Raw genomic sequence first — 27,382 nt, 5'->3', positions numbered from 1 at the left:
CAGAAGAAATGAGTTTTGACAACACTGCAAGATTGCAGACTTTGCAGACTTGATGCACATTAGCATGTTAAAGTCCTCTTTAATATACAAGGACTTTAAGAAAACCTTGAATTGGCCAGGCACAGTGCTCATGCCTGTAATCGCAGCACTCTGGGAGGCCAAGGCGGGTGGATATCTCTTGAGCCCAGGAGTTTGAGACCAGCCCAGGCAACATAGTGAAACCTCGTCTTTGCAAAATTATAAAAATCAGCCAGGTGTGGTGGCATGCACCTGTAGTCCCAGCACTTTGGGAGGCTGAGGTGGGCAGATTGCTTGAGCTCAGGATTTTGAAACAAGACTGGGCAACATGGCAAAACCCCAACTCTACAAAAAATACAAAAATCAACCAGGTGTGGTGGCACGTGTCTATAGTTCCAGCTACTCGGGAGGTTGAGGTGGGAGGATCACTTGAGCTGGGGAGGTCAAGGCCGCAATGAACCAAGATCATGCCACTACACTCCAGCCTGGGCAACAGAGTGAGACCCTGTCTCAAAAAACAAAAAGGAAAACCTTCAGATTTTTATTTATTATTATTATTATTATTATTATTATTTGGAAACAGAGTCATTCTGTTGCCTAGGCTAGAGTGCAGTGGCATGATCTCAGCTCACTGCAACCTTTCCTCCTGGGTTCAAGCAGTTCTCCTGCCTCAGTCTCCCGAGTAACTGGGATTACAGGCACGTGCCACCATGCTCAGCTAACTTTTGTATTTTTAGCAGAGACGGGGTTTCACCATGTTGGCCAGGCTGGTCTTGAACACCTGACCTCAAGTGATCCTCCCGCCTCAGCCTCCCAAAGTGCTGGGATTACAGGCGTGAGCCATCGCACCTGGGCAAGATTTTAAATGCAACCTTTTTATGTTTGCTTCATTAAGGATTTCTCAAATTACGTGACTAGAAAGGCTTGTTTTCACTTCAACCTCTTGTTGCTGTATTAACTGTTAGTCTTTAAAATACACTGTGGGAAACACTGGACTTGTTGGTGGTTGCTCAGAGAAGGAAACAAGGTCTTGCACCCGGGCCAGGAAGGACCGCATCCAAGTGGGAGCCTTGAGAGATAGAAGGGGGTCTTTCGATCGTAGCTTAAGTCAGCTGTAGATCATTTTTATCACTGTCAGCCAGTGTCTTTCAAGAAGCAGAGGGAGAAGATGATGCAAGAGAGCCTCTTATTACCTGTAGAGAAGTTAAAGATGGATTTCTTCTTTATATCTGTGCTTTTGCACAGACGGAAAGAAGAACTACCTCAAAGCAAATTGACTTATTCAGTTCATGAATATATGCATATATTAGGTTGATGTAAAAGTAATTGTGATTTTGGTCATTACTTTTGCACCAACCTAATATATATTTGTCCATGCACCAAATGACCAGAAAGTCGACACCCAAGTACAGTATTTTAGAGATCCTGACAACTCTCTGTCTTATAGTTCTCATCCAAAGAATCATTTTATGTGAATTCCACTTGGTTCAAAACAAATAATTTTTATCAGTGTCATCCTATATTAGAGTGCTCAGAGGATAATTAGAACTGTAGAAATGTAAGCTGCAAAGTGCCTCATAGGTAAAGTCCAGTTATTCATTATAGAAAGGGGGAATAGTGGTTTGAGATAAGCCACATACAATAACCCATCTCTGTGATCCTGTATCTACCTTGGATTAGTTTCTGTACTTGGGATCAAGCCCATGCAAATTGGCTGGTATGTGGTCTAGACAAGTTATAACAAGTAAATGGGGCCAGACACGGTGGCTCACATCTGTAACCCCAGCACTTTGGGAGGCCAAGGCGGGTGGATGGCTTGAGGCCAGGAGATCGAGACCAGCCTGGCCAACATGGCAAAACCCCATCTCAATAATAATAATAATAATAATAATACAAAAATTAGTCCAGCATGGAGGCACACACCTATAATCCCAGCTACTCAGGAGGCTGTGACATGAGAACCACTTGAACCCAGGAGGCAGAGGTTGCAGTGAGACAAGAACAGACTACTGCACTTCAGCCTGGGCAACAGAAGGAGACTCTATCACAAAAAAAAAAAAAAAAAGTAAATGAGAAGATCTTTATGATTCTGTTATAAGTCACCAACACAATTCAGGAGGCATGGTCTTTTCAGCTGGTGATATGACAAGATAGTCATTTGAAAATTACCCATGAGCTCAACTGACCAAGACAATGGTTACTGAGTGCACCCACATGTCCCAGGACTTGGTAGCCTGCTTCTCCTCTTTTCTCTCCCCTATTGTCTGTGCGCACTTAAGTGTTTGATCAGAAGTATTACTGATTCTAAGTATCAGAAACACCAGCTTTCCACTGGAGGCCAATGCAGAGACGGTGGATATTTCTGCAAGAATATGCCAGATGGAATTCAATTGGTTATGATACAAAGTGGCAGCAGCCTTGGTTAGGATGTTGTTGATACGGGAGAGTACTTGACAAGAACGAGTGGCTGACTAAAGAAAAGTGAATTAGTGTTAATTTTTCTACTTTTCCATATTTGCAAAGTCCAAAACATACAAACTGGACTTTTGGAGGCCTGCTTTACCTGGTGGGGCATGAAGTTCAGCAGAAACCCAGCTGCTGGCCAGGAGTGAGTGGTCGTTCTGCAGGATGGTCCGCACACTTGCTGAAAAGCCTTTGTGGAGGATGGTTACACATTTGCTTTCAGTGATTCTGGTTTCATACTAAAAATAAAACCCACAAGTCATGATACATAAAAGAGAACTAGCCTTAATAGAGCTATTTTAATCAAATATGCATTTTCTTCTACCTTTTAAATGATTAGTAAGATGCAATGAAATAGTTTTGCTAGGAAAAAAGTCAAAACAAAACCATTGTAATAACAACATAGTAATTTCTCAATGACGCATGAACACATTATTCTTGTAAATACAAATGAAATATTACAGTGAAATTCCCTTTGACCACCATCTCCCCAGAGGTCAATGTTTGACAGAAAATTCTCTAGAATTCCATATTGACTGAAAAATAGTGAATATGAATCACTTCTCCCTTTGTTTGACTTTATTGCACATCTAATATGTAGCAGGTGACTGAATGTAGCCCCGAGGTAAAACTGAGGCTCTGAGAAGCTAAATGACTTGTCCCAGGTTGCAAAGGCAGGAAGTGGATGAGCTGGGATTTGAACTTGGTTTCCCTGACTCTCCACTCTGCCTGCTCTCTTCTTGTTTTACTAGGCTCCTGTCTCCTGTTCTGTTGGTAATTTTAGGGGAAACAGAAAACCAGTATCCAATCCATTGTCCCTAAAAAGTTACTAAACATTCTTCCTGAAGGGAAAGAATCATCCGAAAGTTAAAATATTCTGCGATGCTATTTAACGCTGAACAATACACCCAGCACTAGCTCACAGGCATTCTTACAGAGACACTATTCTACTGGTAACATAACAAAGAGCCTGTCAGTAATTTTAATTTTTTAATCCAAAATTTTATTTGACAAAGAAAATGCAGTCAAAATGCATATTTATTCTCAATAAGGATATCCATTAGAATAAACACTTACGTCATCTTCTTTTGGAGCATTTATTTTCACTTGATATTCTGGATTAGCATTCCTTTGCTCTTGATCAGGATTTGGTTTCCAGTGTAAAAGAACTTGAGCCAAACCAGTAACTTTAATGGTGAAATTGACAGGTGGGAGAAGTGAAACTGTTGATTCAAAGAATAAAGAAATAACACAATGTTCAACTGGACATAGGCAGCACTTTTAAAACTTTTTGAATATTTGTTGCCCTGCAGATGCTGTCCTGGACCTGCCAGCACCACAGACACACTTGCTCATGCGTGCCTGTAACATCGGGGCAAAGAGAAAGTGGCCATTTCTACCCGAGTAGCTAGGACTACAGGCGCATGCCACCACGCTGGGCTAATGTGTTTTTTGTTTTGTTTTGTTTGTTTGTTTTTTGGTATTTTTAATAGAGGCAGGGTTTCACCATGTTGGCTAGGCTGGTCTTAAACTCCTAACTTCAAATAATCTGCCTGCCTCGGCCTCCCAAAGTGCTAGGATTACAGGCATGAGCCACCACGCCCGTCCTAGAAGAGGTTTCTTTAAAACTGTTTTTAATATCTTTTTTACGTTGCCCATGTCCAGGTGTTTACCTCTAATACCTATATTTTTATTGAAATATGAACATGTTACTATATCACTATTCACTATAACCATAATTTTCAAACTGAGAGTCATTATCCATTAACAGGCAATAATAACAATGTATTGGTTTGTGACCAGAATTTGTAATAATGTCGAAGAAAAATAGAATAGAAAATATCGGTGTGCATCAAACATAATACGAGCTGTTTCATGAATCTCGTTTCCACTACATAAAGGTAGTTATATATTTGTATGTGTGCTGGTACATAATGTAAAAATGTATTTACCTCTTATTATGAGTCACAGACAAAAATATTTGCAAGCAAACTTACTTAAAAAGGGCTTTACAGAAAGAAAAGGTTTCTTCTCCCCCCATGAGCCACTCTCTGACTTTGCTTTCAAAATAAAAGCTTTTGTTTAATTACAAGATCAATATCTACTTATTGAAGAAATTTTGGGAAACACAGATAAGCAAAAAGAAGAAAATAAATTTTTAAAAATAATTGTACCACTAAGAATGGCATTAACCTATGAAATATTCATTATGTTTTTTCTGGGCGTATATTTATGCAATTTTTAATTTTTTTACTACAATTAGGACAGTATTGTGCACACAATTACAAAACCTTCTTTTATTCATTTACTAAGTTATCAGGATTTATCCATTGACCTTAACAGACTTCCACATCTCTACATCCATGTTTACCACATGAGGATTTTTAGAGCTCTGTCTATATTGCACTGTCCATTATGGTAGCCACTGGCAACTTGTGGCTATTGAAATTTTAATTAATTAATTAATTAATTAATTTTTGACACAGAGTCTCACTCTGCCGCCCAGGCTGGAGGGCAGTGTTGTGCGATCTCAGCTTACTGCAACCTCTGCTTCTCAGTTCAAGCTATTCTCCTGCTTCAGCTTCCCAAGTAGCTGAGATTACAGGCATGTGCCACCACATCTGGCTATTTTTGAATTTTTAGTAGAGTTGGGGTTTCACCGTGTTAGCCAGGTGGGTCTCAAACTTCTGACTTCAAATGTTCCACCTGCCCCAGCCTCTCAAAGTGCTGGGATTACAGGTGTGAGCCACTGTGTACAGCCTAAATTGATTTAAATTCATTACCTTAGTTGCACTATCCATATTTCAAGGGCGCAATCGTCACATATGGCTAGTGGCTACTGCACTGGACATTACAGAGATAGAACATTGTCATTACCATAGATAGTTCTGTTGACAATGCTAGACTGGGACCATGTGTTGATTTTCCTTAAACTCTGTCATCACACCAAACACATACATCAACAAATTTCAGGACAAAACGCAGTGGAAGTTTCTTAATGTTTGGTCATGGGGCTTTCTAACTACTCCCTTGTGTGGGAAGACATTCCAAATGCGACCACTGGCACCAGCTTTATTCCATAGTGCCTGGACGCCCACACTTTAACTTTGATTTCCCACTGTAGCATCACATTTGCATTTCAGCCAACATTGTTTTCTTAAAATATAGCATGTTTAAAGCATCTGTCTTCTGATGGGGGTAAATATTGTCTCATAAAAATCCATATATAATGTTCTAATCGACAGTTTAAGAGAAAATAATGTTATCCTTTTACTAACATACTTTTAAAAATAAACATTATTGAAATGAATAGAAGGTCCTTACTCTTTTCATCAGGAAGTAAGTCAGCTTGCAGTATCTCAGTGGCCCCCAAAAGAATCAGTAATACAGGTGCCATGATGATCATATCCTACAGAAAACAGGGGAGATATCAAAATCATCTTGTTACTATTTTTAAGAAAAACTGATAGCTGCTTTCTAACATAAAATGTAGTCGTTTGGCCATTTAACAAATATTTATGGCATACTTGTTATGTGCTAGAAGTACAAACATGACCAAATCTTGGACTTTGCCCTTCCAATGTAGATTCATAGTTTGAAGGACAGAATGAAATATAAATTGATAAATGTAAACCAGTTGAAAAACTGCCCCAATAAAGGTGTGTATGGGGTACAATAGGAGCAGAGACTTCTGATTTGCCATCGAAATGGTGAACTAGAGTCCTTGACACACACAACAGGGAAAAGACATTCCTGGTGGAACCCAAGGTATGTGCAAAGCTGGAAGAGAAGGAAACAAATAGGAGGGGATTGCTTTTCGGTAAGAGACCAGAGCAGATCTTTGAACAGCAGAAGTTCTAGCGTAATCAATAAAAGAAATAAACAACATTACCATTTTCACTATGAGGATTTAAAGATGAGTGAACATGACAGGAAACTTCAATCTAAAACAACCTGTAGCCTGAGAAAGAGAAACTTTGTACCACCAATCCAGAATCAACTTGTGGTACTTTGACTTTGAAGAGTTTTTTTTTGTTTTTGTTTTTTGTTGTTGTTGTTGTTTCTTTGTTTTTTTTCTCCCCCCAAAGGGAGCAGGTCACAAAAGAATTGAAAAACATAGTGATAGATCTGGGGAAAATAAAGACAGTATTTCTATCTCCTTGAAACAATTGGGCAATGAGAAGGAATTTAGAGCTGGAAATATGATAACCCAGCGTGAACACACACAAAAGTCTCGGCATCCTGTTCTACGTGTCAAAGAGGAGAGTCGGTGATCTCTTTCTGGGAATTGTAGATGAGAAGTCTTGAGTTTTTCTTCTGCACATTTTGAAAGGCATATTTCATAAGAACTTAACTAAGGGCAAATAACACGCATGGCTTCCCCTGTGTTGTCCTCACTTTTACACAGGAGTTCTTCCTACTCTTGTACCACGTGCTCCCCCCAAAGATTTGGTACCAGACACATGTGGCTGTTATACATGATGGAAATCCCTTCCACAGACATTATTCCTACCCACGAAGGAAAGGAGTCTGAAAGGTGAAATAATTTGCCAAAGATCAAACAGCTGTTAAGTAATGGAGCCTAGACCCAATCTCTGATCTTCCAGTGGCAAAACTTATGCTCTGTCAACTTTATGGTACTAATTACAATGATTTATAATTTCAGTTAAAACATTTCTTTAAGTGGCTTGGTATTTTCCAAATATAATTCCGGTAGAACCACAGGAGAGACCTGGGCTAAATGAATACCTCCCGGAAATAGCATAGAACACTCTTAACTTCATTATTACTTCTTAAATTATTACTTAAGTTGCTACAATTACTGCTGAACTTACTAATGAAATTGGTAAAATGCCACAACAGCAGGAAAGGATCGGCATATAAATCACTCAATTCCTTTTCAAATAAACTTAAGTACTGTTAATCAGAAGTATGCCAGTTTTGATTTTAAAATCCTGTTTATTTTTCTCTGAGGATTTCACACCATGTAGAAATTTAAAAAAAAAAAAAAAAAAAGATGACGATGACAACAAAAGCAGGTACTCTATAATTTTTTAAAAATTTTCAACAAGTGAGAATTTTAATGAATTAAAGGAAAACACTAGTAATCTACTAAGCCTGAGAAGCAAACATAAAAATTCCTTAAGAACAGCAACGAAGATAGCTTCCTCTTTAAGTTATGAAGGTGATTTCTTAAAATGTCAGCATTTCCTGAAATAATATCAAATATGCTCTCATTTTGCACTAATTTTCAATAATAGGAATTCTAGGTCAGAAAAAAATGCAAAAGTAATATTTCTTTGTGACTTTCGCTGGCAAAGTAAAACTATGTTATGAGTGTACTTGTAAAAACAATAAACGTGTATTTATCCTTTGCAATTAAATTGTTGAAGTAAATAATAAAACTGTTGAATATCTCAGTGGAGAGATAATTGAATATTTTATATAAGCAAGCACTCTCCCCTAGAATTTGTCATGTATTCTGATTTTATAGCTGCTAAAAATAGAATTGTTTTTCAAATTTAATCATTCAAAAAAATTTTGATTATTAGTTTTTGGCCATAAATAACTAGACAACATTTTCATGTCTCATTGCTATATTTTATACTTAAAAAGAGATGCTTTTGAACAAAATCAGTTGTCCTATAGGCAGCACAAGGTACTCAATAGGGGTCTAAATATTAACAAGAATGACAGTTTTTTTTTTTGTGAGTCAGATAAATTTTACATAAGGTTGAATATTACTAGAGCTTCAGGATTTGATACCATGTTTTCTACAATTCTGCTCACTCTCTGTGGCCCCTTAATGCTTCTTGTCCCTGCTTAAAACAACAACAATAACAACAGCAACAACAACAACAACAAATCTCTTCAGGCCATTTCTTTAATCCAAACATACGCTGTTACATAGATGTCAACTGGGTCATATTTCACTATCAAAGAATAGAGTGACTCCATTAGCTTAAACATATATATCGACAATATGTTTGACTCATTCTTCTCATGGCTACCAATTAAAATCTAGCAGAAAACCATTTAATTGTTAAGATGCAAACTAAGCAGAATGAAGCAACTATAGATTGTTTATCTATCACTAGGAATACATGCTCAATCTTTAAGAGAAATCATGATCTCATGATCTACTTGCTCATATAACATTTCATCGAGTCAACCTAAAATTCCTCAAGTGCTCTCTAAAAATCTAGTTTCTGATAGGTGTTAATGTTTTTTGAAATTTTGGAGAAAACAACCACAATCTCCTTCTCTATAGGTGTTTCTAGGAAGTTTGGTAAAATTTTGACAATCAGCAGTGGATTTCCCCAGTGTTCTTGAGAACTGGTCAAATTCTACTGAAGTTCAGACTTACAAATATTTTCCCCTCTTTTTTTCGCAACTTATTTTTCTGCCTGGGGTATTTGTTTTATAACCAAAGATATACTGGCACCCCTGTTTTTAAAACCTTTTTGAGTCAACTGTGGTAACACCTAATTCCAGACTCAACCTTGGTGGCAGAAATTGTAAAGCAACTGAGAGGATTCATGCTCTGTTAGGCTTTCAAATATAAAGAGTTTACTTTCTCTTTTATCCTGTACAGTATAGTCAGCAATAAAAGTTATTTCTTGGGGGATGAAGAATAAATAAACCAAGGTATAAACTGCAAAAGACGTGTTTACCTAGGTATATTGAATTACCCCCCAATGAAAAACTGCACATTCCTAAATATATAAATGAATAATAAGGACCACTTATCATGCATGCAATTTTTTTTTTACTACTACTGTACTTTTGATTAAATTTCTGAAATAGTCCTAAAATATAACTCATGAGTTCAGGTTGTGGCTGTAAACATAAAACTCTCTGTCAGTCCAAGTGGAAATGGTGTTGCCACCTTGAGTATTTGGAAAAATAGAAGAAGGAGTTTGCTACAAATATCCCAGTGGTTAAATATTCCTGCCAGTTGCACACAGTGCAATTTGTCATCTCACATCCATGCTCCTGGGCGTACCTGTCTACAGACGATCCTCTTGTTCCGATCAGTACTCAACAGAAGATGGCGGGGACCGTGTCTGTCATGTCTATGCTCGTGGCTGCAACCCCAGCATCTAGCACAGTGTCAGGCACAGGACCGATGCTCAGTGTGCCTGGCCCTGTGTGGAACAGAAGCAAATTAGTGCACAGCCCTAATGTGCAATGTGCGGTGAAACCTAACAGAGGAATGAGTTAGGTCAGGAGTGCAGCAGGCTGGGGAGTGTGTAACAAGCCTGGCCCACTTTTGGTACTTTGCCTAAAAATTTCCCATGCAGTGTTTCAAGTAATATAAACAAATGAGGTGATTTAACTTCTAAGATTTTATTATGCTTTGAAATGCAAACTTTTAACAAATAGCTACATAAATTCCTTTTTCCATAACCATGAAAGAGGACATATTCACTTAAAATAGAAATCATACCAGGTAATAAAATGTTCAGAATGGTAATTCATTAAAGCAAGTACTAAGTATATTATTCACATGGCTATAAAAGCAACATGACTTTTCATGTGTTTATTAACTTTAGGCTCATGGGCATTAAAATAATCTGATTTTTCTTCTCTCTCTGTCTCTCCTTTTTTCCCTTTTTTTGGTTCCATTTCATCCTTTTTTTCTGTCTACATGGAAATATGCTTACCTTGCTTTAGGTAAATACATTAGTGAACACAAAACCAAGTGAAATATTTCAGCAAATTTGGGTACATTTTATATACAACGAAACAATCTTGGAAATCCAAGAACCCCTACCAGAAAGAAAAAGCAGAACGCCTCCTTCAGTTAGATAAAGTGCCTCTCTCTACTTTTTGTTGTTGTTTCTTCATTTGTAGATTTCTTGCTTAACTCTGAAACTTCCTGAGATATTTTATTAAACCCTATACCCTATTTTGGAAACTCATTTATTTTCTAAGAAATCTTGGCAGAATATATGTTCTCATTTTAATTGCATAATTATCTGGAGCGATGGAAAACAAATGTCTTATATTTATATAAGCATTAACAAAACCACAGGTGTTGTTTTAATATGACTCACCTTGCCACGGATTTGCACATCTCAGTTACTGAGCCAAAACACAAGAATAGAATGCTATACCCAGAATCAACATGACCTGCTTAATAATGCAAGTTTAACAGGACCATTATTAGTTCTGTCCCTGCTAATAATAATAGAATTATAAGGAGTTTTGTTTCCCCTTTTTGTTGTTTACAAGTTTGTCATATATTTAGAAGTCATTGTTTTTTGCTTTTCCTAACCCTCCTCCCCACCCTGGGTGTAGTAAAATTATTAGGAGGTGGAGCACAGTGTATTGTTACAGCCCACGTCACAGAAAAAAGATATTTATTTGCTTACTCTGTGGTGAGTGAAGCATTTGATTCCCACTTACTGAGAAGTGCGGTGGCCATGCGATCAGAAGCAGCGGCAGGGCATTGAGAATGAACCTTATCTCTGGGTGCACTTTTTAACTTGGAGGCGGTTCTTCACTCTTTCATCATCACAGCTGTAATGGTTAAAAACTCTCAGGCAGCTTCCTTCACGATGGGATGGCAACACGTTTTCTCTAAGCCAATATGGAGGAGGATTTGTACAGAGCAACTATGCAGGAGCTGAGCTGGGACTCCCAACAACCAAACTGCTGTCAAATGAAAGAATCTCTTGTCCAGATAGCCATTATCTGATAACTGTCTTGTCTGCATTTTCACTCTCTTTCAGAGTTGGTTTGCTCTCTTCAGGAGTTGGAATTAACTTTTACTCATGGTGACAAGGTAATCAAGTTTTCTGTGGGTACCTCTAAAGCATTGCATTTCTGTTTTGTTTTTGTGCCTTGTTTGGCTACAGTAGTTACTGTGCCTCTATATCCTAGGCAACACTGACACATGATTTGATAGGAAATAAGGCCTGAGGAGTATCCTCTCCCTGCTCACTAGGCAATAGCAGCAATTCTCTGTCCTTAGAGAACCACCTTAGCTCTTCTCCGCTTTGTAAGCAGGTCTGGTACCCTCAAGTAAATATGTGTGGGGGTTGTGTTTCTGGGTGTGATAAATTGCTGCTGTCTGTCACCTGAGATCGTCCTACACAAACTGTAACAATGGCAAGTGTTGGTCTGTGGGTGCACCCAAGACCACCTTCCTCACATCACGCCCATTGTACTACCCAGCTGTCTTCAGAGTGCTTCAATTTCAGCAAACCTCCTTGGCTTTTCCTGTCCTTTGTTCTATTTCTGTTTGATTCCTTCTGGGGAATTTGGAGGTGGCCAGCTAGCAAAGCTGGCTTAAAAAAAGTAGCTTAGCGTGTGAATAGATAAGAATAGTGCTTATTGTATGACCCAAGGCAGAGAGCAGTAAGTAATTGCCTCTGGAAGGAGACCTTCAGTCCAGCCTAAGGGATGAGTGATGCAGGATTCCCTGTCTCCTTAGGAGCCGGTTGGGAGAGTCTCAGACAGAGCAGATGCAGAAAGATGGCTGCCCAGGTTAGATCAATGGTTCTGTTTGTGAGATGACAGACAAGCTTCCTGGAGGAAATTTCCGAAAGGCTCAGTGTAGGAGCTGTGCAAGTACAGTCAGCATGTGTGCCTGGGGTTCCCAAGGTGACCATTTTAGCAGTTGCCAAAATGAAACCGGAGCAATTGTTGTCAGGTTGAAAATTGTTGTCAGACCTGAAAAATGTGATTTTCCTTGGGGAAAGGGGCAGTAAAACAAGGAACAGAGAGAGTTCCATTTATTTGCTAAGAGACACCCAGAAAAGTTAAGATATAGTATCAACCATCTGGCCTACTCTTTAAAGTCCTGCACATCTGTTTATACGTGTAACATATTTGTCACTAATGAAGCCTTAAAAATACTTATTAATCATTGTGAAGACAGTAATTTCTAGCTTAAAAGGCTGCTTTTATGGTCTCTCTCTCTATATATATGTATATTTTTTGAGACGAAGTCTCCCTCTGTTGCCCAGGCTGGAGTGCAGTGGCGCAATCTCTGCTAACTGCCACCTCTGCCTCCCAGGTTCAAGTGATTCTCCTGCCTCAGCCTCCTGAGTAGCTGGGATTACAGGCCCCTGCCACCACACCCAGCTAATTTTTTTGTATTTTTAGTGGAAATGGGGTTTCACCACGTTGGTCAGTCTGGTCTTGAACTCCTGACCTCAGATGATCCACCCACCTCGGCCTCCCAAAGTGCTGGGATTACAGACGTGAGCCACTGAGCGAGCCTGTTTGGTTTTTTATGGCAATAATTTAATTCTTTATAATAAAGTGTAAACGTCTGAAGACAGTATGATAGAACATGCTGGAAGAATTCACAAAAGTCGTTTTTTAAAAAGTGAAATTAAATGTATCTGCATCCTTTAAGCAAAACAATGTGAGTTTAGCTAAATAGAAATATGAATAGTAATAAAACGAAAATCATGGTTCAGTGGCTCTACCATGAACTTTGGTTAAAGGAGCTTAGTAAAGGCATCAACTTCTAGAACTTGACTCCATGGAAATAATGAAAAATGTAGATCAAGATTTATACAAAAGAGAGCAAAATTCATTGTACCTTTACAATAGCAAAATAGTAAAAGTAATATAGGAATGGTGAAGAGAAATATGTAGCTGCTCAAGGTTGAAATATGTGACGCGGATGTTAAAAGGAATGTTTATCAAGAACTTTTTTTTTTTCTTTTGAGACAGGGTGTTGCCCTGTCACCCAGGCTGGAGTGCAGTGGCAGGATCTCAGCTCACTGCAGTCTCTGTCTCTTGGGTTCAAGTGATTCTCGTGCCTTAGTCTCCGGAGTAGCTGGGATTACAGGCATGTGCCACCATGCCAGCTAATTTTTGTATTTTTAGTAGGGGGAGGGTTTCACCATGTTGGCCAGGATGGTCTCGAACTCCTGGCCTCATGTGATCCTCCTGCCTTGGCCTCCCAAAGTGCTGGGATTACAGGCATGAGCCAATCAAGAACTTTTAATAACATAGGGTATTATGAAAAAATGTTAAGTAAAAACAACAGGAGGGTATACACACATATAATTTTTTTTACAATCTTATTTTTGGTCAGACTAATAGGAATAGTTATCTCTAAGTGGTAGGTGTATTAGTCAGCTATTGCTACAGAACAAACAACCACAGATCCCTCAGTGGTAAACTGTGATAGGCATGTATTTCTAGCCCAGGTGTCTGAGTTTTGACTGGGGTCTGCTTAATCTTGGGCTGGGATCCAGATCACAAAGTGAGTTCAGATTTGTTCCAAGTATCTGCCATTCATTTGGAACCAGTGGCTACCTAGGGCATAAACTTTTTATGGTGACAGCAAAAGTGCAAGAGAGCAGGACCAACTGCACAAGCACACATCAAGCATCTGTTCATGTCACATTCCCTGACATCTCAAGAGGCTTAGCAAATTGCATGACCAAGCCCAGAGTCAAATGGACAAAGCCCAAAGTACATTCCACCATGACAAGGCCATGATAAGGATGTGGACATGGACAACTCCTAGTGGGGAGTGAAGAAATGGGACCAACAGCTCATTCCACCATGGCAGGGTTAATGTTTCTCTTACTTTTATTCTGTGTTTCTATATTTACAAATGTTTTATTCTGTACAAATGCAGGCAGAAAAAGTTATTTTAAAAAATATTAGAGACATACAGATCAATTTAATCGAATTGAGAGTCCAAAAATAAACTCTCACATTTAGGGTCAATTGATTTTTGACAAGAGTGTCAAGACAATTGAGTGTCAAGACAATTCAGTGGGGAAAAGATCAGCCTTTCAACAAGTGGTGCATATCCACATGCAAAAGAATGCCTCACAGCATAGACAAAAATGAATTCCAATGGGATCAAAGACCTAAAAGTAGGAGGCAAAACTATAAAATTCTTAGAAGAAAACATAGGCATAAATCTTCATGACCTTCGTTTTTCTTTCTTTCTTTCTTTCTTTTTGAGACAGAATCTTACTCTGTCACCTAGGCTGGAGTGCAGTGGTATGATCTCGGCTTACTGCAAACTCCCCTGCCTCCTGGATTCATGTGATTCTCCTGCCTCAGCCTCCCGAGAAGTTGGGATTACAGGCATCTGCCACCACACCCGCCTAAGTTTTATATTTTTACTAGAGATGGGGTTTTGCCATGTTGGCTAGGCTGGTCTTGAACTCCTGATCTCAGGTGATCCACCCATCTTAGCCTCCCAAAGAGCTGGGATTACAGGTATGAGCTGCCGCACCCACCCAAATGGTTTCTTAAATAAGACACAAAAGCAGACACAACAAAAGAAAAAAATAGATAAACTGGATTTCACCAAAATTAAAAGCTTTTATGCTTCAAAGAATACCATCGAGAAAGTGAAAAAAGACTGGATGCAGTGGCTCACGTCTCTAATCCCAGCACATTGGGAAGCCAAGGTAGGTAGATCACCTGAGGTCAGGAGTTTAAGACCAGCCTGGCCAACATGGTGAAACCCCGTCTCTACTAAAAAATACAAAAATTAGCCAGGTGTGGTGGCAGGTGCCTGTAATCCCATATACTCAAAGGCTGAGACAGGAGAATGGCTTGAACCCTGGAGGCGAAGGTTGCAGTGAGCTGAGATCGTGCCACTGCACTCCAACCTGGGCAACAGAGCAAGACTCTGTCTAAAATAAAATAAATAAATAAAATAAAATAAAATAAAATAAAATAAATAATAAAATAAAAATAAAATACAAGGAAGTGAAAAGACAAGCCACAGCATGGGAAAAATATTTGCAAAGATATATCTGACAAGGAACTTTTATTTAAATATGTCAAAAACTCTTAAAACCAAACAATAAAAAGAAAAATAACCCACTTCAGCCTGTAGTACCAGCACTTTGGGAGGTTAGGGTGGGAGGATAGCTTGAGCCCAGGAGTTTGAGGCTATGGTGAGTCGTGTTCATGCCACTGTACTCCAGTCTGGGTGACAGAGCAAGACCTTTCTCAAAAAACGAAAGAAAGATAGAAAGAAAAAAGTAAAATAACCCAGTTTAAACATGGGATAAAGAATTTGAACAGACATGTCTCCAGAGAAGATGTACCAACAGCCAAGATGCATAGGAACATCTGCTCAATATCATTAGCTATTGGAAATGCAAAGTAAAACCACACTGAGATACCTCTTCACACCCACTCCAATGGCTGAAATGAAAAGGACAATAACAACTGTTGATGAAGATGTGGAAACACTGGAACCCTCACATACTGTTGCTGGGGAGGTAAAGTGAGGCGGCCAATTTGGGAAATAGCCTGGCAGTTCCGCAAAAGGTTAAATGTGGAGTTCCCATACGACTCAGCAATTGCATTCCTAGGCAAATACCCACCCAAGAGAGTTAAAATCATATGTCTACATAAAAATTTATATGTGAATATTCACAGAAGAATTAGTTATAATGGCCAAAGAGTGAAAACAACCCAAATGTCCAGCAACTGATTAATGGATAAAGAATATGTGGTGTATCCGTGCAATGAAATATTATTCAGCCATTAAAAGCAGCACTGATACTACAAAATAGATGAACCTTGAACACATGAAGCTAAGTAAAAGAAGTCAGTCACAAAAGATCACACACTGCATGATTCCAGTTATATGAAATGTCCAGAGTAAGCAAATCTATAGAGATAGAAAATAGATTCATGGTTGCCTAGGGCTGCCGGGGGATGGAGGGAGTTTGGGAAAAATGAGAAGTTACTGCTAATGGGTATGAGATTTTCTTCTGGGATAATACAAATATTTTAAATTGATTGTATTGATGTTTGCCAACCCTGTGAATATATTAAAACCATTGACTTGTACCCTTTAAATAGGTGAATTTTATTATATGTAAGTTATAAGTCAATAAAACTGTCATTAAAAACTACCCTAGCAGGATTAGATACCCTCACAGGATTGAAACAGAATTCTATGTAGTCGTTAGAAAAATTCTAGTGTAAAATCAATCTGTGGAGTTATCACATGTAGCTAAAATTAAAAGCATATCTTTATTCAGTAAAGAATTTCAGTAGCTTAAGCTTTTTTCAGTTCTTTAGTCCTTTTTTCAGTTCTTTAGTCCTTTCTTCAGTTCTTTAGTCAGAGACCAGTTCTTTGCTCTGAAAACCAGATACAGGAAATCAACCAGAATGTGTAAAAACAATAGCAAAAACTATATAATTAAACTTATTATTATTATTTTGAGATGGAGTCTCTTCCTGTCACCCAGGCTGGAGTGCAGTGGTGCGATCTCGGCTCACTGCAACTTCTGCCTCCTGAGTTCAAGCTATTCTCCTGCCTCAGCCTCCTGAGTAGCCAGGACTACAGGCGTGCGCCACCGCGCCTGGCTAATTTTTTTTTTTGTATTTTTTAGTACAGATGGGGTTTCGCCATGTCGGCAAGGCTGCTCTCGAACTCCTGACCTCAGGTAGTCTGCCCACCTTGGCCTCCCAAAGTGCTGGGATTACAGGCATGAGCCACCACACCTGGGCTAAACTTATGTTTTTAATGTAGATTAACGTCCCATTTCAGTCAAAAGAGAACCTACCATGTTCCTGGGACTGTCAATTGCCTTATACGCATGATCACATCACAGCTCTCTAAACCTATTTTACAGATGAGTATACTGAGGCTTAGAGAATTTACATAGCACAGACTCTTTGTGATGCTCTCCAAATTCACATTGCCTAGAATGGCAAAACCTTAATTCTATGATTGTCATAATTATTATTTTCATAAAAGAGTACAATTGTTTAACTTGGACTATCTGATTTGACAGTGGTGAGTGTGGAGTTCCTCTTGAGAAACTCCTGATTATTTCAGAATAAGTCTGAATGTCATGTTATTTGGGAAGATCACTTTCTGTGTTGTCTTTCCCTCAAGGGTGCATTAAACTGCTGCTTGTATTTGTCTGTTTAACATTTTATATATATATATATATATATATATATATATATATATATAATTTTTTTTGAGGGTCTCACTCTGTCTCCCAGGCTGGAGTGCAGTGGTGCAATCATGACTCACTGCAGTTCGACCTCCTGCGCTCAAGCGATTCTCCTGCTTCAGCCCTCCAAGTAGCTAGGACTACAAGCACACACCACCATGCCAGGATAATTTTTGTATTTTTTGTAGAGAGAAGGTTTCGCCATATTGCCCAGGCTGGTCTCGAACTCCTAAGCTCAAGCGATAAACCCGCGTTGGCCTCCCAAAGTGCTGAGATTACAGGTATGAGCCACCATGCCTGGCCTCATTTAAATTTTATATCATACCAAATGTTATGTTTATATCTCTGTCTCCACCACAGAGATGGCCAGGTGCAAGTCTCATACCTCCGATCTGAATGCAGATTAGACAATAGGTCTTTATTTTATCGAGCTTGGTTTTGCCAGAATTCATCCTAGTATCCAGCACACAGAGGAGGTCCTCATGCTTTAAGGAAAGAGGGTTTCTGTTTTTGTAAAAGTGTATTCCATTTGAACCTATATTTTGAAGGTAAAAAATGCAATGGAGAACATCACAAGGAAACTGAATTAGGCTCCTCTTGATTCCGATCTGAGGCTGCTGATAATTCAGAATTTTGAAGGTGATTATTCTCAGTCTTTACCCTTGGGCCTTTGTTCTTTTAACTATTATTGAAGTCTCATCATTTAAAATTAATGACCCGGTATGACATTTCAGAGCAGCTAAAATTGATTTGTCTATTTACTTACCTCTTTTAAATGTAAAACAAAATTGCATTTGTGTGTAAAATCCCCCAGCACCAATGAAAATTGCGATTCTACATTTGCTGAGAAATATCTTTATTTGTCCTCTGGGAGATCTTAAACTTTAGTCGCCTTCTATTAAACTTTTATGAGAACAAAACTAGCAAATGACTTTTTCTCCAAACAGGTACTTTTTGTTGTTTCAAAGAAAGAACACATTCTTGAAACAGAACTTGTTATTTTAAACAAATTACTCACTGTCACTTACAATGAAAAGTGAGGGTGGGGAGGGGTGTGAATAAATTGCAGAATATTAAAATTAGGTCATATTTATGTTTTTTTCTGGCACTTTGGGGGGCCGAGGCCTGTGGAACACGAGGTCAGGAGTTCGAGACCAGCTTGGCCAACATGGCAAAACCCTGTCTCTACTAAAAATTAGCTGGGCGTGGTGGCAGACACCTGTAATCCCAGCTACTCAGGAGGCTGAGGCAGGAGAATCTCTTGAAACCGGAAGGCGGAGGTTGCAGTGAGCCCAGATCGCGCTACTGCACTCCAGCCTGGGCAACAAGAGCGAAACTCCGTCTCAAAAAAAAAAAAACTACACATTTTCGCACTTTAAGGGCTCAACGGCTGTATTCCCACTCCTTTGCCACTCTCTTTGCTCTTTTCCGCTCTAGAAAAAATTAATGAACTGAATCAAATCTAAGTTCTCCACTTTACAGCTGGGAAGCCTCCAGGCCAAGGAGGCCAATGGTTACACAAACCAGGTAAGAAAATAAAATATGCCCAGTAATTTCATAGGACCAGAGGGCTTAGATTTCGAATGCGTGTGACTTGTCTAAATATTGCCTCAAATATCTTCCCCAGGAGGCCTAAAGTGCTATAATTTAAGTTTTTTGCAGAGACAGAGTCACACTATGTTACCCAGATTAGTCTCAAACTCCTGGGCTCAAATGATCCTCCTGCTTCAGCCTCCTTAAATGCTAGGATTACAGGTGTGAGCCACTGTGCCCAGCCTAATTCATATATTTATGGAAAGCATTATTTTCCCTTCCCATTATTTTCCTATTTTATTTAGTTTTGAGTTGGAATCTTGCTAGGTTGCTGAGGCTGGAGTGCAGTAGTACAATCATGGCTCACTGCAGCCTCAGTCTCCTGGGCTCAAGTGATCCTCCCGCCTTAGCCTCCCAAGGAGCTGGGACTGCAGGCTTGTGCCACCACATTTGGCTGATTTTTTTTTTTAAATCTATTTTTAGTAGAGACAAGGTCTTGCCGTGTTCCTGGGGCTGGTCTCTAATTCCTTAGCTCAAGTGATCCTCCAACTTTGGCCTCCCAAAGTGCTGGGATTGCAGGTGTGAGCCACTGTACCCAGCCTAATTCATATTTTTATGGAAAGCATTATTCTTCCTTCTCTGTCCTATTTTAAAATATAAGTGCACTGGGAACAGTGATATATTAGGGAAGGCTGATGTGGAGGGGACAGTCCTAGAGTAAGTGCTGGTGGGCAGTGGCGAACTCCATCAGAAAGATCTCACCCTGCTATTTGATGGGTCTACCTCTACTCAGCTGTGGGTTTTCATTTGAAATCAAACTACCTGTGGCTCATGCCTGTAATCCCAGCACTTTGGGAGGCTGAGACAGGCAGATCACCTGAGGTCAGGAGTTCCAGACCAGCCTGGCCAACAAGGTGAAACCTCATCTGTACTAAAAATACAAGAATTAGTAGGGCGTGGTTGTGGGCACCTGTAATTCCAGCTACTCTGGAGGCTGACGCAGGAGAAATGCTTAAACTCGGGAGGCAGAGTTTGCAGTGAGCTGAGATTGCACCATTGCACTCCAGCCTGGGCGACAGAGTGAAACTCCATCTTAAAAAAAAAAAAAAAAGTAAAATAAAAAGTCAAATGAAAAAATGAAATTGAACTACCTGCCTAAAACCCAGAAAGGGGGGGAAATAGAAAAAGTATTCAGCATTGAGGCTGATGAAGTTAATGCTAAGTCGAGCCATCACTTCTTTGTGACATCATTTTCCTTGATAGTCCTGTTATCTTTTCATCCACTAAGTTACTAAAGCACAGGCTTGGAGGTTGTGCTAGGCAGCCCTGTGGACCCATTTTGGACTTCTGACCTCCAGGACTGTGAGATGATACACCAATGTGGTTTTAAGCCTCGAAGTTTGTGGTAATTTGTCACAGCAGCCATAGGAAATGAATGCAGGGGTCATGGGTGATTTCCTCTTTTCCTCATGTCTCATTCCACTCCACCCTCACCCCCTTCCAGTTTGACTCTAGTATCCACTCACTTCTCTTCCTCACTGTGGCAACCTGCTGGCCCACCCTCCTGGGTACAACTGCCCCAGCCTCTTGCCTGGGCTCTCCAACCCATTGTCATGCAGCAGTCTGCCTGACGGCAGGAAACCAAAAATAGGTTTATGAAAACCCCTGCTTTGAAAAACCTTTAATATCTTGCTATTGCCATTAAAATTAAATGCAAATGTCATCCTGAGAAGCACCCAGCACTGCATGCTCTAGTCCCTGCCTTCTTCTCCAGGCTTATCAGTGTTCAATGGTGGGTTTGAGGCAGAATGTCTGGGTTCAAATTCTGCTTGTGCCACTTACTCTCTATAGGACCTTAGACAAATAAACCTCTCTATGCCTCAGTTTCCTCTTCTATACAGTACCTAATTGGATGTTTGTGAAGATTAAACAAATTAATCAAAATAAAATGCCTGGCACTATTCTAAACACAATACAATTGGTAGGTAGCCAAGATCCCACCAATGCACTGTGGGATTATTATTCTTACTGTATTACCCATGCCACTGGCAAATCGTGAGCACTGAAACCTTTGGTGAATGAATGAATGCATAAATGAATGGAAGTAATGTTACATTCACAACTTCTCTATGTGTACCATTGCTTCTCTCTAGTGTGCAGAATGAATCAGTGTCACAGACACACAGTCAAAATTTAGATAAACCAAGAGACAATTTAAGACTGGGGAGCCGCATTTTGGCTACTAGATATACAAAGAACAGGATCTAAGATCTGGTTTACTACGAAGAAAGATGGAAGCTCTTTGAGGCAATTGCTAAATTCTTGAGGGCATCTCTAGTAAGCACTGAAGGACACTCAAACCAGCGTTCAGACCTAACATTGGTGTATCTAAGAAATATTGATATATACTTCTAAGCTGTTCTTATCTTACTTGTCTGAATTTTTTTTTTTTTTTTGAGACACAGTCTCGCTCTATTGCCCAGGCTGGAGTGCAGTGGTGGGATCTTGGCTCACTGCAACCTCCACCTCTCACGTTTGAGCGATTCTCTTGCTTCAGCCTCCCGAGTAGCTGGGATTTCAGTCATGTGCCATCAGGCCCAGGTAGTTTTTGTATTATTATTCTTTTTTTTTTTTTTTTTTAGTAGAAACAGAGTTTCACCAAGTTGGCCAGGCTGGTCTCAAACTCCTGGCCTCAAGTGATCTGCATGTCTCAGCCTCCCAAAATGCTGGGATTACAGGTGTGAGCCACCACTCCTGGCCTCCTGAATTTGTTTAATAATGTGTAGCCTTCTAACTGAAGAGTAATATTCATGACTGTGGTGTTTCCATAGAAAGGTATAAACTTGCCAGATGCTAACAGTACTCCCTGTCTATGGTATTTACTTTTGGGTATGTTCTACAGAGAGAGAATATTTCCAGTAGGATTTCCGTGCAGTAAATGTCAGTTCTTTTGCAGATAAAGTTTTATTTCCTTTAGGATGGGTCTATATTAAAAAGATAATAGAAAACGTCTTGTGTGGGAGATAGGAGTTTGAGATCGCTTTGGTTGTCTTCAGCATGTCCTAAGGGGTTGAACTGGGCATTCTGTCCAGAGTTCTTTCACGCTTTAGTTTAATGGCCTCAAAGTTCTGTCCTGCTTTCATAGGTACATGCTTCAATAATTGAATTAAGTTTCATCTTCTTAATTTTTTTTGGCTAATATATAAAAATGTAATTACTTTTGGGGGGAGGTTTATTGAGGTATAATTTATAAGCAGGAAAATTTACCTTTTAAATGTACTTGGTATGGTTTGGGTCTGTGTCCCCATTCAAATCTCTCATCAAATTGTAATCTCCAATATTGGAGGTGGGGCCTGGTGGGAAGTGACTGGATCATGGGGGTGGATTTCCCCATTTGTGCTGTTCTCCTCATAGTGAGTTGCAGTGAGATCTGGCAATTTAGAAGTGTGCAGTACCTTCCCACCACTCTTTTCCCGCTCTGGCCATGTAAGAGGAGCCTACTTCCCCTTCACCTTCCACCATGACTGCAAGTTTCCTGCGGCGTCCCCAGCCATGCTTCTTGCACAGCCTACCGAACGAACCATGAGCCAATTAAACCTCTTTTCTTTATAACTTACTCAGTCTCAAGTATTTCTTTATAGCAGTGTGAGAACAGACTAATACAATACTGTTCTATGTATTATGGCAAATACAGAGTTATTTAATCACCACTATAATCAAAACATAGAACAGTTCTATCACCTTTCTCTCCCCTCAAAATTCTCTCATGCGCTTTCGTAGTAAATACCTCCTCCCATCTTGAGCCCCCTGGCGAGAACTGATCATTTTTTGTCTCTACAGTTTTGCCTTTTTTTTTTTTTGATATGGAGTCTCACCCTGCCTCCCAGGCTGGAGTGCAATGGCGTGATCTCAGCTCATTGCAACCCCTGCCTCCCTGGTTCAATTGATTCTCCTGCCTCAGCCTCCTGAGTAGCTGGGATTACAGGTGCCCAGCACCATTCCCGGCTAATTTTTGTATTTTTCATAGAGACGGGGTTTCACCATGTTGGCCAGGCTGGTCTTGAACTCCTGGCCTCGTGATCTGCCCACCTCAGCCTGCCAAAGTGCTGGGATTACAGGCGTGAGCCACTGCGCTCGACCTATAGTTTCGCCTTTTCTGGATGTCATATGAATGGAGTCTATTATATGCAGCCTCTTGAAAGTGGCTTTCTTCACTTGAGCGTCAGATGTGTTGCTGTGTGTATCAACAGTTCTTTCATCTTGCTCAGTAGTATTCCATTGTATGGATATGCTCCAGGTTGGTTATCCATTCATCTGCTGGAAGAAATCTGGGTTATTTCCAGTTTGGAATAATTATAAATAAAGTGACTACACCACCCACATACACCTTTTAGTGTGAACATAAGTTTTTATTTCTCTCAGGTAAACATCTAGGAGTGGGATTGCTGGGCCATAAGTTATATGTATAGCTAGTCTTATCAGACACCAGTGAACTGTTTACCAAAGTGGCTGGGCCAGTTTGTATTCCCACCCACGGTGTATGAGGGTTGCAGTTGCTCTTCATTCTCATCAGCATTTGATATTTCCAGGTGTTTCAATTTTAGACATTCTAATGGGTATGTAAAGGTATCTCATTGTTGGCCAGGTGTGGTGGCTCATGCCTGTAATCCCAGCACTTTGGGAGGCTGAGGCAGCAGATCACAAGGTCAGGAGTTCGAGACCAGCCTGGCCAACATAGTGAAACCCCATCTCTACTAAAAATACAAAAATTAGCCAGGTGTGGTGGCGCGTGCCTGTAATCCCAGCTACTCAGAAGGCTGAGGCAGGAGACTGCTTGAACCTGGCAGGTGTAGGCTGCAGTAGGCCAAGACCATGCCATTGCACTCCAGCCTCGGTGAAAGAGTGAGACTCCGTCTTAAAAAAACAGAAAGGTATCTCATTGTTGTATAATTTGTATTTCCCTAGTGATTTTATATATATATATATATATATTTTTTTTATATATTATATTTTAGATTACGTCTCACTCTGTTGTCCAGGCTGGAATGCAGTGGTGCAATCACAGCTCAATGCAGCCTGGATCTCCTGGGCTCAAAGTGTTTCTCCCACTTCAGCCTCCTGAATAACTGGGAATACAGGCACGCAACACCAACCCCGGCTATGAAAAAAAAAATTATAGAGAAAGGGTCTCATTATATTGCCCAGGCTGGTCTCAAACTCCTGGGCTCGAGCGATCCTCCCACCTTAACCTTCCAAAGTGTTGGGATTACAGGCAAGGGCCACCATATCTGGCCTCTTAGTGATTGATGATGTTGAGTATCTTTACATATGTTTGGTTGCTAACCATATACTTCTCTTATTACACTTATTTCTTCATATGTGATATGTATTTTTATGTACTATATTTTTGCAGATAGTATATAAAAATAGAATTGATTTATGTATATTAACCTGGTATCCTGAGACCTTCCTAAATTTACTTGCTAGTTTTAGTAGTAGTTTTGTCAGTTCCTATTATTTCTGTGTAAACCACCATCATGTCATCTGAAAATAGGGACAATTTTACTTCCTTCTGAACTGTTACACTTTCCATATCTTTTTCTTGCTTTGTTAATGGTTATAAACTACAGACAAATGTTAAGGAGAAGTGGTAAGATGGGGCATCCTTGCCTTCTTCCTGATATAAGGGGGAGAGTGTTGAATATATTACCATTAAGTCTGATATTGGCTATGGATTTTTCATGAATGGCCTTTACCATATTGAGGAAGTCCCTTCTAATCTTATTTTTTTGGCAGTTTTTATGAGTAGGGATTGAATTTTAAGTGGTCTTTCTGCATCTAATGTGATGATGACAGTTTTTCTTTCAGTTAATATGGTGAATTACATTGATTGGTTTTAGATCATTAAATCCACCTTGCATTCCTTGCATTTGGGATAAAGCCAAATTGATCATGATGTATTATCTTTCTATATACTGTTGGATTCAATTTGCTAACATTTTATTAAAGTTGTTTTTGTTTCTATGGTCATGTGGCCTACTGAGCTGTATATTAATTTTTTTGTAGTGTTGATTTTATGTTATGCGGGTTATGCTGGCCTCAAAATGAGAGGAAAATTGTTTCCTCCTCTATTTTCTAAACAAACTTTGCACAAGACTGGAGTTCTTCCTTCTTTATGTGTTTGATAAATTTGACCACTGAAACCATCTGGGCCTGGAATTATCTTTGTGGGAAGTCTGTTGAACAACAATTCAATTTCTTTAAAAATGATAAGCTATTCAGATTTTTAAATTCTACCCTATTTCGGTTCTGATAAATTGTCTTTTTTATAGAATTGGTGCACTGCATCTACATTGTCAAATTAATTGGCATAAAATTGTTTATAATATCTCCTCATATATATCTATATGATCTGTAGTAATATCCCTGTTTTCATTTCATTGTCTTGGCCAGTACAGTAGGAATTCTCTTACTCTCTCTCTTTCTCCTCTCTCTCTCTCTCCAGTTGGCCTTCTATGGCCATGGGTTCTCCAGCAGTGGATTCAACCAGCCACAGGTCAAAATATTAAATGAGACTGGGGCACCATGGCCAACGTCTGTAATCCCAGCACTTTGGGAGGCCGAGGTGGGTGGGTCACCTGAGGTCAGCAGTTCAAGACCAGCCTGGCCAACATGGTGAAACCGCGTCTCTACTAAAAATACAAAAATTAGCCGGGTGTGGAGGTGGGCGACTGTAATCCCAGCTACTTGGGAGGCTGAAGCAGGAGAATCGCTTGAACCTGTAAGGCAGAGGTTGCAGTGAGCTGAGATCGTGCCACTGCACTCCAGCCTGGGCGCCAGAGTGAAACTCCATCTCAAAAAAAAAACCAAAACAAAATTAAATAGCAATTAAAAAATACAAAGAAGCGATATAGCATAACAACTGTTTACACAGCATTTGTATCAGGTATTATAAGTAATCTAGAAATGATTTATACTACAGAATGTGTATAGGCTATATGCAAATATTATGCCATTTTATATAAAGAACTTGAACACTGGTCGGGGTGATGTTCTGGAACCAATACCCCATGGATACGGAAGGACAACTGTATATACACATGTATAGATAAACTATATATTTACAAGGCCAGAAATTGTTGAGGGTACCCAGCGCAGTAACTGGCACGAAGTAAATCATCATAATAGCTGTATTAGCGTTGCCTTCATAGGTGGCGATTTGGAGAATCTATTCTAGGTGGGTACAGCAACGGAGGCTTTGGTCCTGTTTGTCTAGGGTCATGGTGGTGAGAAATAGGAGACAAGCCTGAAAGGATGATTTGGGGCTTTCCTTGCCCCAAAGAGAGAGAGAGAGAGAGAAAGAAAATCCTTGCACCGGATTATATCAATGCTGTGCCTCCGAATGTCAATTTGGAAAGCCAGTCCTGTGGTTCCAAAAACAGGATATTCAACACCTTGAAAAGGTGTGGTAATTGGACATCTTACTTTTTACATTTTAGGGCGTCTACAGACAGAGGGGCTGAAAAGTTTGGGAAGAACAGGCAGGCATGTGGGGAGGGCAAAAGAACAGAAATAACACGCACATGCATTTTTCTAGGAAAATTTTAGGGAATGCTAAGTGATGTAAAGTTACACTTAAAAGACTACACATTTTCGGCCAGGCGCAGTGGCTAACGCCTGTAATCCCGGCACTTTAGGGGGCCGAGGCCTGTGGAACACGAGGTCAGGAGTTTGAGACCAGCTTGGCCAACACGGCAAAACCGTCTCTACTAAAAATTATTTGGGCGTGGTGGCAGACACCTGTAATCCCAGCTACTCAGGAGGCTGAGGCAGGAGAATCTCTTGAAACCGGAAGGCGGAGGTTGCAGTGAGCCCAGATCGCGCTACTGCACTCCAGCCTGGGCAACAAGAGCGAAACTCCGTTTCAAAAAAAAAAAAAACTACACATTTTCGCACTTTAAGGGCTCAACGGCTGTATTCCCATTCCTTTGCCACTCTCTTTGCTCTTTTCCGCTCTAGAAAAAATTAATGAACTGAATCAAATCTAAGTTCTCCACTTTACAGCTGGGAAGCCTCCAGGCCAAGGAGGCCAATGGTTACACAAACCAGGTAAGAAAATAAAATATGCCCAGTAATTTCATAGGACCAGAGGGCTTAGATTTCGAATGCGTGTGACTCTGTCAAGTGTGGACTTAACCCTACGCAGAGATTAGAGTACCGAATAGTCAAACACGAATAAGTTAACATTTACCGAACAATCCGTCCTACCCTGGGGTAGGTTTTATTAATAGTCTCGTTTTGCAATGGAAGACAGCTGTCAGTTGTCCCAGATCGCACAGGCAGGCGGCGCAGATGGGCTTCTGAGCAGCTCAGGGCCAGCCAGACGTGCGGTGAGAGGCACGTACGCGTGCCGGTTTCCTCAGGGCTCCCCGGGGCTCGGC

The 27,382-nt window shown here is 40.0% G+C and overlaps 1 protein-coding gene across 5 annotated transcripts in view; it reads right to left on the bottom strand.

Annotated features, from left to right (window-relative positions):
• IL5RA (interleukin 5 receptor subunit alpha) overlaps positions 1-11,324 on the bottom strand; it is a 40,723-nt gene extending 29,399 nt beyond the window's left edge. For 3 of the 5 annotated variants that reach the window (XM_030801750.1, XM_030801751.1, XM_030801752.1), the window contains exons 1-3: positions 5,806-5,887; positions 3,559-3,704; positions 2,582-2,720 (exon numbers count right to left, since the gene is read on the bottom strand). In XM_030801750.1, the coding sequence (XP_030657610.1) occupies positions 2,582-2,720; positions 3,559-3,704; positions 5,806-5,887 (367 nt within the window). Of the gene's footprint in view, positions 1-2,581; positions 2,721-3,558; positions 3,705-5,805; positions 5,891-6,373; positions 6,443-9,487; positions 9,630-10,893 lie in introns of those variants that run through there. The other 2 variants (XM_003264913.2, XM_003264912.3) reach the window with 2 other exon arrangements.
• Positions 11,325-27,382: the final 16,058 nt, after the last annotated feature.

This window comes from Nomascus leucogenys, chromosome 21 (assembly GCF_006542625.1).
Source record: "Nomascus leucogenys isolate Asia chromosome 21, Asia_NLE_v1, whole genome shotgun sequence".
In the NCBI taxonomy this organism is placed as follows: domain Eukaryota; kingdom Metazoa; phylum Chordata; class Mammalia; order Primates; family Hylobatidae; genus Nomascus; species Nomascus leucogenys.
Note: the sequence above shows the minus strand (reverse complement) of the source record. Positions and strands in the feature narration are given on the sequence as shown.